General features: G+C 35.7%; 1 protein-coding gene across 2 annotated transcripts in view; it reads left to right on the forward strand.

Moving 5' to 3' along the window:
- The window catches only part of NUP54 (nucleoporin 54), a 37,387-nt gene that overhangs the window by 6,553 nt on the left and 16,316 nt on the right, over positions 1 to 14,518 (forward strand). For both annotated transcript variants that reach the window (XM_082653219.1, XM_082653220.1), the window contains 5 exons: positions 5,538 to 5,764; positions 7,369 to 7,556; positions 8,293 to 8,489; positions 10,143 to 10,197; positions 10,628 to 10,721. In XM_082653219.1, the coding sequence (XP_082509345.1) occupies positions 5,538 to 5,764; positions 7,369 to 7,556; positions 8,293 to 8,489; positions 10,143 to 10,197; positions 10,628 to 10,721 (761 nt within the window). The remainder of the gene's footprint in view (positions 1 to 5,537; positions 5,765 to 7,368; positions 7,557 to 8,292; positions 8,490 to 10,142; positions 10,198 to 10,627; positions 10,722 to 14,518) is intronic.

Here is a 14,518-nt window from a genome sequence, read left to right on the forward strand (position 1 = left end):
ATAGTTGTGCTTACTCTTGTTAGGAAAAATGGGAATTTGAATCTGGTGCTGTTCATTTGCAGAATGAAAAGGGCTCATTCTGCTGAGTGTATGTTTTATGTCAGGCACTGGGTATATAAGGTTGCTCATAGTCTACAATAACAAACATCCAATTAGGTAGAATAATTAACATTCAATTATAAAAAATATGTATGTGTGAAAGCACTAAAATAGACCCATACAAGGTGCTTTGGAATGTAGAGGAAGAGTTGAATCTTAAGGGAATTAGCCAGTTGATAAAGTCAGAAAAGGGTATTCCAGGCAGAGGGAATAACAGTGACAGAGGCATGAATGCATGGCACAGCGTGATGAATTTGGGACCTGCTGTTGAAAGGAGTTTGAGTTTAATCTGCAAAGATTGTGGAGCTTTTGCCTCATTTTTTAAAACTCCTGCTTGTATGAGGTGCTTGCTGTCTGGTTCCACCATCTCTGATATGTCTAATCTCTGTTATCTGCTGATTCCTGGACAGTACCTTTTCTTCATTGAACACTTTGGCAGCTGGCTCTGAGTCCTGCTTTTCTTTCCAACTTGCACTATCAATCTGGGTTATTTTAGCATTCACATGGCTATGTACTCAGACGGCCATACCATCTACCTTTTACTCCAAAGACCTTCTCCATTTCACTTTAGCCACAATTCTTACCTTGGACTTTGGCAACATCTGAAACTGTTCTAGTTCCATAATCAATCAATAATCTAATTCCAATCATCAATAATAGTGCATAATCAAACATCCCACAACCTATTGCTCTTTTAGCCTGACTTTTCAACCACTTCCAACATAGCTGTTCCTAGACCTCATTAGGATCTTAGAGCACTGACACTTTCTGCTCTTCCATCAGCTCCTTCCTGTCTCACTGTCCTTTCTAATTAGCTTAGAGCCCTTGTCCTTCCATTTCAGTCACTCTTGCCAGTATGCTAAACTTCCTTATCCTTGTATCATGTCTGCTGGAAAAAACAACCCCAAGCCTGTGTAAGCCCAACTGTCTGTCTAGATATTGCTTGAGAAAATCATAGAGTACAGAAGATTGAATCTCTAAATTCTTAATCACCAACCCAAGTTGGGGCCTCAACATTGCCTGGTAATCCTGTTAAGTTTTTATTTTCAAATTTTTCTCCCACTTTCTGTAAGTTATTTTAAACCTTTATTCTCTTCAAATCTCAAAGTTCTCTGTTCTCACTTTTAGTAGATGGCATTGACCTCTGCTTCAAAGAGAAAATAGAATCCCTCATTGTAATTCCTTCAGTTGCCCACTACCGAATCTTATTTATCTACCTACCGCTGTAACCCATCCTTTTCTCTTTTCACCTGTGCTCTGGATCTCATATCCTCCCACCTTCTGGGGCTCCTTGTGCTGTTGATTATTTTTCCCAGCAGACCCCCACCCCATTCTACCTCTCACCCCCCACCAAAAACAAAGTCTTCAGCTTCTCTGTCCGAGGATTATTCTCATTCACATTTAAACGTCTGAAGTTTCTTTTTTCTAAAAACAGAAACAAAAAAATAAAACTACTTTAATTTCACATCTCACTTCAGTTATCTCTTGCTATCACTCTCTTCTCGCCTTCATAAACTACTTGAAATAGATATAGAAGAATGGGATCCCCTGCTGCTGTCTTCTGTTACCTCTTAGCCCACACTAATCTGTTTTCTTCTTTCTTTACCCAGTCAAATAGTTATGGTCATTAATCATCTCAAATCCAATGAACATCTGCTGTTCTTTAATTGTGAAAAATTCTAATACAAAAATAGTAAAATGACCCCATGTTGTACCAAATAGATTCAACAAAAGTCAGAACTTGCCACATTTGTTTTATCTATATCCTCCTTCCCCCCTTCTTTTTTTTTGAAAGTATCAGTACTTTAAAGCCAATCCCAAACATGTAATTTCACCCTTACTTTACTGCTTTACTGTGCTTCTCTCTTTAAAAACATGGAGTCATTCCAACGCACAATTACTAATTCCTTGGTATCATCCTTAATCAGATTTCCCCATATGTCTCAGTAAAGTTTTCTTCAGTTGGTTTATTTGAATCATGATCTAAACAAGGTCTCTTAAGCTTCTTTTTAGTATAGAGAATTCCCTGCTTGCGTTTTTTTTTTCACCCCACTCATGAATTGTTACAGAAACTGGACCAGTTGTCCTGTGAAATATCCCCCAGTCTAAATTTTTTTCCTTGTAGAATCATTTGACTTTATGCCCCATATTTCTGGTAAATGAAGTTAGCTTTAGGTACTTTATTAGATTTAAGTTTGACTTTTTGGCATGAATACTTTGCGGGTGGTGCTGTGTGCTTCCTATTGTATCACATTATGAGGCCATCTCTTTTAGAGATGCAAAGATTGATCAGTGGGTTCAGGTGGTGAGAGCCAGTCTGTCTTGTAAAGTTCCCCATCAGTCTTTAACCTAATGGTTTCATTCATTGATGGTCATTGCCTCAATCAGTTATTTTATTAGGAGTTGCAAAATTAGGAGTTAGTGATTTTCTAGTTCTGCCCTCTCTTCCACACTGAAAGTCTTCTGTAAAAGTTTTTCTTCATTCCCCCTAGACTGCTTGGTCACCCTGAAATGGAATCTGTGTAGGAAAGGCAGGATAAATTCTTTCTTTTTAACTGACAGTTTTTGTAAGAAGTGGTTGGTGGCCTGATTATTTCCAGTGGTGTCCAGGGTGTTGAGATTTTTCTGAATTTTTGATTTTTACTTTTAAAAATTATCATTTTGAATGCGTGAGATTTAGTAAATTGAGTGTGTGTGAGTTGGATGTATTCATTATTCTTTTTGATGCTCAAATTGTCACATTTTTGGCCAATGTGAGCCCTCAACTTCAATCATAGTCTGGTCTTTTTTTTCTCTTACCCTATTGTTTAGTACTCCGTATTCCTTTTGCCAGCTCATCGTCCCCTCCTCTTTGACACAGATTTTGCACATGCTGTTCTTCTTGACGCTACCCCATGGCCTGGCTGACTACTTCCTTTAGACCTTAGCTGAAGTTCTTATGGGACAGCCTTCTCTTAACCCTCCTGCCCCAAGTTTGATTAGCTCCCTCATTTAGGACTCTCAGAGCCTCTACTTCGAGGCACTTATCACAACTGTTAATATTTGTTTGATATGCTCAGTTTGTTTAAAGAACCAGTCCTGTTTACCACCATATCCTTAGTGTTTGCCTCTATGTCTGACACTTAAGGGATACTCAGTAAATATTTGTTGAATGAATGCATGGTGAATGAATGAATGAAAACATGCATGTATGTATATGTGTATGATATATAAAACCAGGAGAGACTGCATTGTCAGGAAATCTAAGGGAGAAGAGTTTTTCAAGAAGGATGTGTATTCAGTGAAAGTTGAAGATTTTCTCTGAGGATTGAAGGAATGAATAATCAACAGCATGAGGGCCTGAGAAGGTAGAAAGGTGTGAGAAATCTAATATGCTAAGGCTTTAAAAGCATCTGTAGGATTTTGTTATTTGAGTTTCTCAAATGCCTTCCAGCTAGTGAGCTCTGAGTAGACTAGTGTGGTTGGAATCTAGTGTGAAGTGTAAATTAGTATAGATGATAGTTTGTTAATCTTATTTAAAAGTTGAGGAAGATAAAACCTAGGAATTTCTTGTCAGAAGCTGCATAGTGAGCATATAGCAAATCAGGATTCAAGTCTCCTGGCTTCTAATCCACTTCCCTACCATTTTCATAAATGCCCATTTGGGAATTAATAATACTCACGTTGAGAGTAACAGCAGCCCCTCTCTAGCCCTGTAGAAGCCCCATTGGCCTTGTGGTACTTGCAATCTTTAAAGCTGAAAGAAAACTTAAATATCATCTAATATAGTGGTCCTAAAACTCAGGTCATTTTGGTATTCATGATTTTTCTTTTATCTACATACCATTTGTATTATTAGAGAATTTTCTTTAAATCAGTTTACTTTTAAACATTTAATATGTTTATTTTGAAAGGAAAATCCAAACTATTGCTATAAATGGAAAACCAGTATCACTTGCTATAGCTGTTGTTTCTTTATAAAGAAACAATAATTGAACTTAAGTCCACAGTAAATATAATAGTGTTAATAAATTCTAACTAGATACCTTTGCTTTAAGCTCCTAGTCTTAGATTTGTGCTCCCCTTTGTTAAAATGTGAGATAAGTGATGACACGAGGCATTAAAGGCATACTAGCACCAAACTGAGACTTTAAAAATATATATAATCAGGGCTTCCCTGGTGGCGCAGTGGTTGAGAGTCCGCCTGCCGATGCAGGGGACACGGGTTCGTGCCCCGATCCGGGAAGATCCCAGGTGCCGCGGAGCGGCTGGGCCCGTGAGCCATGGCCGCTGAGCCTGTGCGTCCGGAGCCTGTGCTCTACAACGGGAGAGGCCACAACAGTGAGAGGCCCGCGTACCACAAAAAAAAAAAAAAATATATATATATATATATATATAAAATCAGATAATTAAAAGAGAAGTTTTTGTCATATGATTTAGTCCATCTGGTGACTCAACTGTTGCTTGACAAGATAATTTCATGTACCAAGGTTATTTACTTATCTAGCACTTTGGAAATACTGATCTGATCTAACAACTCAGCCCTTCTTTTATTGGAGAAATTTTAACACAGAATAAGTAACTTGTCCAAAGTTACACAGCCAGCTAAATCTTTGGCTTAGGATTTGCCCGTTTGTTGTTTTTTTTACTATATATTTCTTTGCACTAAGAGAAGGAAATTGTTTATTAAGCTGATATTGACATAACATTGATATAATGATTCTTTTTGCTTATTTTGTGTCCTCCAATTTCTATATATTATACAACTGTAACAGTGGTAAAGGTTGTTTAAAAAAACAATTCTGCAACTTCACAGACTTTACCCTTTTTTCGCTGTGGGTCTAATATTAATATCATGGGTCTAAATTGTGTTTAATGGAATTAATTGTATTAAGATGATATCAGAAATGCGAGTTTAACACTATAAGGATTGTTCTAGCATATTACTTTCCTATTATTGCCATAACAAAGCATCACAAACTTAGTGGCTTAAAACATATTACCTTACAGTGCTGGAGATCAGAAATCCAGAACTAAATTTCACTGAGCTAAAATCAAGGTGTTGATAGGACTGTGTTACTTCTGGAGGCTGTGGGGAGAATCCATCCCCTTGCCTTGTCCAGCTTCTAGAGTCTCCATTTCTTAGCTTATAGCTCCTTCCTCCATCTTCAAAGCCAGCGGCATAGCATCTTCAAATCTCACTTTGACTCTGACCTCCCTCTTCCCTTTTAAAGAGCCCGAATATTATGTTGAACCCACTCTGATAATCCAGGATAATCTCAGTTTAGTTAATTTAATCACATCTGCAAAGTCCCTTTTGCTGTACAAGGTAACATATTTACAGGTTCTGGGGATTAGGATGTGGATCTCTTGGGGTGGGGGATATTCTGCTTACCATATCTAGGACCTGAATTGATTGATTCTTTTTTTGAAAAACTAATTTTGGGGTTCATTTTTAGCATTAGGTGGTCTCTTCAGCCAGCCTACACAAGCTCCTGCCCAGTCCAACCAACTGATAAATACTGCAAGTGCTCTTTCTGCTCCAACACTACTGGGAGATGAGAGAGATGCTATTTTGGCAAAATGGAATCAACTACAGGCCTTTTGGGGAACAGGAAAAGGATATTTCAACAGTAACATTCCACCAGTGGAATTCACACAGGAAAACCCATTTTGCCGTTTTAAGGTATTAATACTGCTTTTGATCTTCACTTGAAGAGTGTACGAGGAAATGTGATATTTGGATTAAAATAATACTAAGAAAACAATTGCTTGGTTTTTTAGTACTCCTTGAACATGGTACAGTAACACTTTCCTTTTAAAAGTACAAAAACTATAAAATTGAAGTGATTTCTTAACATATGTGTGATTGAGATGACTAGAATATGACTGAAGGAAGGTGTGACTAGAATGTAATTTATAGCAGGAAAAAATGTTAACAGAGGGGAAATGGTCTGCTTGGCACCTATAAAGGGGAGCCCCAAAACTAGAATTTAGTGGTTTTCATCTAATATTGCCCTGGAAAGTATACCCTAAACAGCATATCAGAGTAACTCTTCTGCTTGGTATGTATACTGTTGTCACTATTATGGCTGACTGCCAAAGCCAGTACTACAACATCATAGTATGTTTTCTTTGCTCTGATTCCATGCCTACCAAACAACTTTCTCATTTGAATTTAACTTCTCAGAGATTCTGCTTATCAGCCAGTGAGATTTAGGTCAACTTGGTGATGCGTTTTTCGTAAAAAATTAACGTATTTCAATCCAGTTTATACGTGAGCCTCTTTTAAGTTTTGTTGGCCTATGTCAGTCTCTTAAACTTAATCAATGTGTACATAGGCTGGTGTTTGGAGTTGCAAGGCTGAGGATCAGACCCTTGAACATGGTTAAACAACAGAAAGTGACCAACCCATCTTGTTAGGGAATATCTCTTTATCTCATCACTCTACAAAAAGAAAGTATACCTTTTGAGTGTATATAGTTGAAATTTTAATACTCTTGTGTAGTGACTAAGAGGTATATAATAGACATAGGTTGAATATAACAATTTAATTTTTTTCTTTCTTTAATTGATATATTAACATACATATGGTAAAATGCATAATGAACTAATACAGAGTGAATTTAAATTCTTTTTAAAAATTGCATTATAAGTGGTGACAAAAGAGAAAAAAGGCTTATGTCTAAAAGAGTAATTCTTTAGAAAGGTATAGTTTGTCATTTAATACATGTAAAATACTAACCTGTTTCATAAACTTTTGTATTACATGAAACCATAAAATAATGTAGACATTGTTTATAGCATTTATAAGTTGACAGTGTTATTATGGTACTTTAAAAGTATTTATTTGGTAGACATTTCTTTATATATCTTTATATAAACTTCGCTTAAGATTCCATGGGTCAGATATATAATAAAGTAAATTACATTTTGGTCCATGACTTTTGCAGTCATTTTTATGGCATGCAGGGTTGTTTCCACAGTGTTCGGAAACACCCAACAATGATGGATATCAAAGTTTTTCAGAGGAGAAAGCTATTTAGTTACTCTGTGGAAGAGGACATTTTAATTTCTCTAAGTTTATGTTATTCTTGGGTTAGAAAGTTTCTCTTTATAATTGTGTGACCTCCTAGGGCACAGAGTTATGGATAGAATCATTACATATTCCCTTCATTACCAGACATTAAGCTGTTTTCCCTGTTTTAGCAGATGTTAAGCTGTTAATATTAAACACGTGATTTGAGATCTGTACGTGTTTTTGATATTCTTTGTTTTGTCATTCCACAGGCAGTAGGTTATAGTTGTATGCCCAATAATAAAGATGAAGATGGGCTAGTGGTTTTAGTTTTCAACAAAAAAGAAACAGATATTCGAAGCCAGCAACAGCAATTGGTAGAATCATTGCATAAAGTTTTGGGAGGAAACCAGACCCTTACTGTAAATGTAGAGGGCATTAAAACATTGCCAGATGATCAGTAAGTATACATTAAATATACTATATATTTCTGTGTGCCTTGATCCAAAGAGAGTGATCAAAAGTGTTTTTGTTGCTAAAGCCCAAATTAAATCTCAAAGCAGAATATTTCTCAGCTAGTGATTCTTCAGTATTTATAGAAGCATTTGTTTAAAAGCTTTTTTCTTAATCTTGCGTTTCTTATTAGATGCTAATAATTTCTTAGATTTCTTATTCAGAAACAGGAGGAAACTTAATTATGGTTGTATGCAAATTAGGGGCCACAAAGACATTGGAATGTTTTAACTGATTACTGTACATGTTCATTTATGGATAAATATGGTTAACTTCCCTTGTCCTATGTATAATTATCATGCTTAGTGGCAAGACATTTGCTTTAGGATATCTTGGGTTAGAAGAATTATTGTTACCAGTGAGATATAATAACTGAAATCAGATTTTACTTTTTGGACTAAATTGCAATGAAGCAGCCCATAAACTTCAACAGAATCTCCAAGGCACTTCTCAATTCTGGGGAAAAAAAAAAAATAACATTTACATAGGACTTTGTAGCTAAGCATACCTTTTATAGATAATATCTTACTTGCCTACGTCATTTTAACTTTATTTAGCACCCTTTAATTTAGAAGGGTGCTTCTGAATTCAGCTAACACCCTTCTAAAATCACATGCTGCATTGATATTTGTGGCTGTGAGTTACATGCTCCGTATTTTATAACTTGGTTATCTTTCCCCCAGGACAGAAGTTGTCATTTATGTTGTTGAGCGTTCTCCAAATGGTACTTCAAGAAGAGTTCCAGCTACAACACTATATGCCCATTTTGAACAAACCAATATAAAAACACAGTTGCAGCAACTTGGTGTAACCCTTTCTATGACTAGAACAGAACTTTCTCCTGCACAGATCAAACAGCTTTTACAGAATCCTCCTGCTGGTATGTTTCCAGAGTCATGGAGTTGAGGAAATGAAAAATTTAGAAATACATGCTTCCTCTATTTTGGGAGGTGTTGCTTGGTTATTAATATTAATAACACCAGTGTCAGCTTATTGTGTCTGCTTATTTGGGACATAGTTTTGAATGTTTTTATTGTATTCATTCATTTAGTTTTTTCTATTATATAGCTAGTATGTTTGTTAGAAATTTGGGCAATGATGAACTAAAGAAAAATAGTCCATACTCCATCTACCCAAAGACAATGTAATCTTAGTATTTTATTTTTGTCTTATCTCTTAACTAAGTATTCAAGTAAAACCTGAATGTGTTCTCACCATAAAAGTTTCTAGATTGACAGTGTGATAGATCTTTACCTCTCTTCCATAGAAGTAACTATTATCAATAATTTATTGAACTTTATTAATACTTTATCTGTAATTTTAATGTAAGCATATGTATACTAAGTCCTTGAAAAAAGTATTCTGCACTATACATTTACTGCAACCTGCCTTTTTACTTATAGTATTTCTTAGTATTTTCCATGTCAGTACATAAAGATAAATCTTATTCTTTTTAAAAGCTGCGTGGAATACTGTGGATGTACCTTACTGAATTTAACCTCTAGGTTGTTTCCACCTTTTACTGTTATAAACTATGCAACAATTAACATCCTTGTAAATATGTCTTAGAACACATAGGTGTGTATTTTTTTAGAATAATCTCTGGTACTGAAATTTTTGAGTCAAGATTATGTATACAGTCAGCCCTCTGTATCTGGGAGTTCCACATCTGCAGGTTCTGCATTTGCACATTCAACTAACCACAGCTCCAAAATAGGAGAAAAAAGATTTTAGGAAGTTCCAAAAAACAAAATTTGAATTGCGGCGCCTTGGCAGCTATTTACAAAGCATTTACATTGTATTCGATATTATAAGTAACCTACAAATGATTTAAAGCGTATGGTAGGATGGCTGTAGATTATACGCAAAAACTACGCTATTTTTTACAAGGGACTTGAGCATCCCCAAGGAGTGGGGTGGGCCTGAACCCTATTCTCTGTGGATGCCAGAGGGATGACTGTACTTAACATATTGTTAGAACTGCCAAATGGCTCTCCAGGGGAAGTTCTACCATTTACATTCATAACAGGAATGTGTTACTTTTCCTCATATTTTTAATATTTCTAATGTTTTCTCATTCTGCTCTATTTTTGCCAACAATGGAGATTATCAGTCTTTAATTTTGCCACTCTGATGGCAAAAAATTAATATTTTCATTTGCATTTCCCTGATTACTACTAAAGTTGACCAGCTTTTTGTATGTTTATTAGTCCCATGTTTATAATTTTTGTGAATTACCTATTCATGTCGTTTGCCCATTTTCTATTAAATTTTTTGTCTTTCTGATTTAGAGGGGCTCTTTCTATATTCTGGAGGTTAATCTATTACCCTATAGGTTATAGATATTTGCTTTCAAGTCACTTTTTTATTTAGCTTTATCCTACAATTTTTTGTTGTTGTGGTCATATTTGACAATCATTTTTCATTACAGCTTCTAGGTTTTGTGTCTTACTTTAGCAGGGCTTTTCCCATACAAATATTATAAAAATGGAAAATAGTACCTTTTAGAAAAAATATTTCTTCTTTGTGGTAGGTGTTGATCCAATTATCTGGGAACAAGCCAAGGTGGATAACCCTGATTCTGAAAAGTAAGTGTATCTTCATCTTGCTTTCATATAAGAACTAATATTTACTACCAGGGAAGCAAACAAATGCAAGCTGTTAACTATAATTCTTACATTCGAGGTGAGTTTATTTTCCTTTTCATTGCTTTTTAAAGAATGCTGATTATAGTAAAGCAGCATAGTGTGGTGAAAACATTAAAATCTGAGTACTAGTGCCCTAATTATATATTTGCATTTAATAATGCAGTTTTTGACCAAACTGTATTTCCTCATTCGTAAAATAAGGAGGTTAGGTGAAATCTCTGTGGTGTAACATTGTTGATTTCATAGTCATAGATCTGCCTTCGAACCCTAGAAATATAGTGAAATTACATGAGTGTTATTATGAAAACCTTACCGTGTATTTTGTAATAATAGGTTTAGGTCTGAAAATTGACCACTTGTATTTCTTCAGGTTAATTCCTGTACCAATGGTGGGTTTCAAAGAACTTCTTCGAAGACTGAAGGTTCAAGATCAGATGACTAAGCAGCATCAGACCAGATTAGATGTAAGAATCTATCTTCGTTCTCTGGCCCTAGGAGTAGTATAGGGGTTACAGACCTTTCTTTTTACCATGTGTTTTAGTTACTGTTCTGTCTTAGGGGAGATAATACAGTATATACTGCAAATTAGCAATTATACTTTTATATAACTTCTTCATTATGGAGCCTCCAAAATCATGTAAACCTGATTTGATATATTTTAACAATGAATTTGGAATTGTGGCTTTTTTAATATAATACAAATTTATTTATTTATATATTTATGGCTGCATTGGGTCTTTGTTGCTGTATGCGGGCTTTCTCTAGTTGCGGCAAGTGGGGCTACTCTTCTTTGCGGTGCACGGTCTTCTCATTGCGGTGGCTTCTCTTGTTGCGGAGCACAGGCTCTAGGTGCACAGGCTTCAGTAGTTGTGGCTCGTGGGCTCTAGAACGCAGGCTCAGTAGCTGTGGCGCACGGACTTAGTTGCTCTACGACATGTGGTATCTTCCCGGACCAGGGCTCGAACCTGTGTCCCCTGCATCGGCAGGCAGATTCTTAATCACTGCGCCACCAGGGAAGTCCCAGAATTGTTGACTTTAACAGATTAATTAGACTGTTATTTTCAGTTCCAGCCAGAGAATGCATATTATTTTATTAAACACTTTTGAAAATGAAGGCTACAATTATGATTATGTTGTCATAGTGTATTATAATTTGTAGGTTAATGAAGCAAATTTAAATTATTGAATGCTTAAATCTACTTAATATTTTATGAAGTAGACTTTTGTAATCAAATGCCTAAAGGTGCTTAGACATCACCTCCATGTTCTCTTATATGGAATTCCTAATTAGATATTCATTTGGACTCTGTTTGAGTAATGTAAAGCTTACTGTTTTATGAAGCAACCCATTTCATTGTCAGCTGTAATTGATACAAGTTTTCTTTCTTATATTGATCCAGAATCTGCCTTGCTATAATTTACACCTGTTTTCTCTGGCATGTTTTGTAGGTAATCACTATGTTCCTATGATAGCCCTACAGATATCTGAACTTCATAATCATTCTTCCTTTTTAGTATTATTTTCTCTGGCTAAAAATTCCAGCATAGTTTTTTAATGTGACATGACATCCAGGCCTTAGTATCTTAGGCTGGATACACTGAATTTATTGGCATCACTTTTTAAATGAGTTGTCCATAGTACTATAAATGGGGTGTGACCAAAGTTCTTCAAAGTAAAGCCAAAGAAGCTATTATTTCTCTTTATTTTTATCAGTCTTGCTAGAGGTTTGTCAATTTTATTGAACTTTTCAAAGAACAAGTTCTTGGTTTTGCTGATTTTTTTCTTCTTCTGATTTTCTGTTTACAGTTTCATAAATTTTTGCTCATAACCATTTCCTTTATTCTGTTTGCTTTGGGTTTTTCTCTTCTTTTTTCTAGTTTCTTAAGGTAGCAGCTTAGGTTATTGAGACTTCTGATAAAGGCATTTGATGCTATTAATTGCCTTCTAAGCGCTGCTTTACCTGAATTCCCCAAATTTTCATAATGTTCTATTTGTCATCTTTGATTCATTAAAAATATTTTCTTTTCCCTTGAGTGTTCTATTTGACTATTGGATTTTTTTGACTAATGGATTATTTAGACTTGTTTCATATTCAAGTGTCTGGAGATTTTTCTGTTACTCTGTTGTTTTCTAGTCTAATTCTGTTATGGTCAGAGAACTTTGTATGATTTCAATTCTTTTAACTTTGTAAAGGTTTTTTTAAAAAATAAATTTATTTATTTATTTATTTTGGCTGCATGGGGTCTTTTTTTTTTTTTAACATCTTTATTGGGGTATAATTGCTTTACAATGGTGTGTTAGTTTCTGCTTTATAACAAAGTGAATCAGTTACACATATACATATGTTCCCATATGTCTTCCCTCGCGTCTCCCTCCCTCCCACCCTCCCTATCCCCCCCCTCCAGGCTGTCACACAGCACCGAGCCAATATCCCTGTGCCATGCGGCTGCTTCCCACTAGCTATCTACCTTACTACGTTTGTTAGTGTGTATATGTCCATGATTCTCTCTCGCCCTGTCACAGCTCACCCTTTCCCCTCCCCATATCCTCAAGTCCGTTCTCCAGTAGATCTGTGTCTTTATTCCTGTCTTACCCCTAGGTTCTTCATGACATTTTTTTTTCTTAAATTCCATATATATATGTTAGCATACGGTATTTGTCTTTTTCTTTCTGACTTACTTCACTCTGTATGACAGACTCTAGGTCTATCCACCTCATTACAAATAGCTCAATTTCGTTTCTTTTTATGGCTGAGTAATATTCCATTGTATATATGTGCCACATCTTCTTTATCCATTCATCCGATGATGGGCACTTAGGTTGTTTCCATCTCCGGGCTATTGTAAATAGAGCTGCAATGAACATTTTGGTACATGACTCTTTTTGAATTACGGTTTTCTCAGGGTATATGCCCAGTAGAGGGATTGCTGGGTCATATGGTAGTTCTATTTGTAGTTTTTTAAGGAACCTCCATACTGTTCTCCATAGTGGCTGAACCAATTCACATTCCCACCAGCAGTGCAAGAGTGTTCCCTTTTCTCCACACCCTCTCCAGCATTTATTGTTTCTAGATTTTTTGATGATGGCCATTCTGACTGGTGTGAGATGATATCTCATTGTAGTTTTGATTTGCATTTCTCTAATGATTAATGATGTTGAGCATTCTTTCATGTGTTTGTTGGCAGTCTGTATATCTTCTTTGGAGAAATGTCTATTTAGGTCTTCTGCCCGTTTTTGGATTGGGTTGTTTGTTTTTTTGTTATTGAGCTGCTTGTAAATTTTGGAGATTAATCCTTTGTCAGTTGCTTCATTTGCAAATATTTTCTCCCATTCTGAGGGTTGTCTTGTGGTCTTCCTTATGGCTCCCTTTGCTGTGCAAAAGCTTTGAAATTTCATTAGGTCCCATTTGTTTATTTTTGTTTTTATTTCCATTACTCTAGGAGGTGGGTCAGAAAGGATCTTGCTGTGATTTATGTCATAGAGTGTTCTGCCTATGTTTTCCTCTAAGAGTTAATAGTTTCTGGCCTTACATTTAGGTCTTTAATCCATTTTGAGCTTATTTTTGTGTATGGTGTTAAAAGTAATCTCATACTTTTACATGTACCTGTCCAGTTTTCCCAGCACCACTTATTGAAGAGGCTGTCCTTTCTCCACTGTACATTCCTGCCACCTTTATCAAAGATAAGGTGTCCATATGTGCGTGGGTTTATCTCTGGGCTTTCTATCATGTTCCATTGATCTATCTTTCTGTTTTTGTGCCAGTACCATACTGTCTTGATTACTGTAGCTTTGCAGTATAGTCTGAAGTCAGGGAGCCTGATTCCTCCAGCTCCTTTTTTCGTTCTCAAGATTGCTTTGGCTATTCGGGGTCTTTTGTGTTTCCATACAAATTGCGAGATTTTTTGTTCTAGTTCTGTGAAAAATACCAGTGGTAGTTTGATAGGGATTGCATTGAATCTATAGATTGCTTTGGGTAGTAGAGTCATTTTCACAATGTTGATTCTTCCAATCCAAGAACATGGTATATCTCTCCATCTATTTGTATCATCTTTAATTTCTTTCATCAGTGTCTTATAATTTTCTGCATACAGGTCTTTTGTATCCTTAGGTAGGTTTATTCCTAGATATTTTATTCTTTTTGTTGCAGTGGTAAATGGGAGTGTTTTCTTGATTTCACTTTCAGATTTTTCATCATTAGTGTATAGGAATGCCAGAGATTTCTGTGCATTAATTTTGTATCCTGCTACTTTACCAAATTCA

The sequence above is a fragment of the Grampus griseus genome (genome assembly GCF_964374135.1).
Source record: "Grampus griseus genome assembly, chromosome: 4".
NCBI lineage: Eukaryota > Metazoa > Chordata > Mammalia > Artiodactyla > Delphinidae > Grampus > Grampus griseus.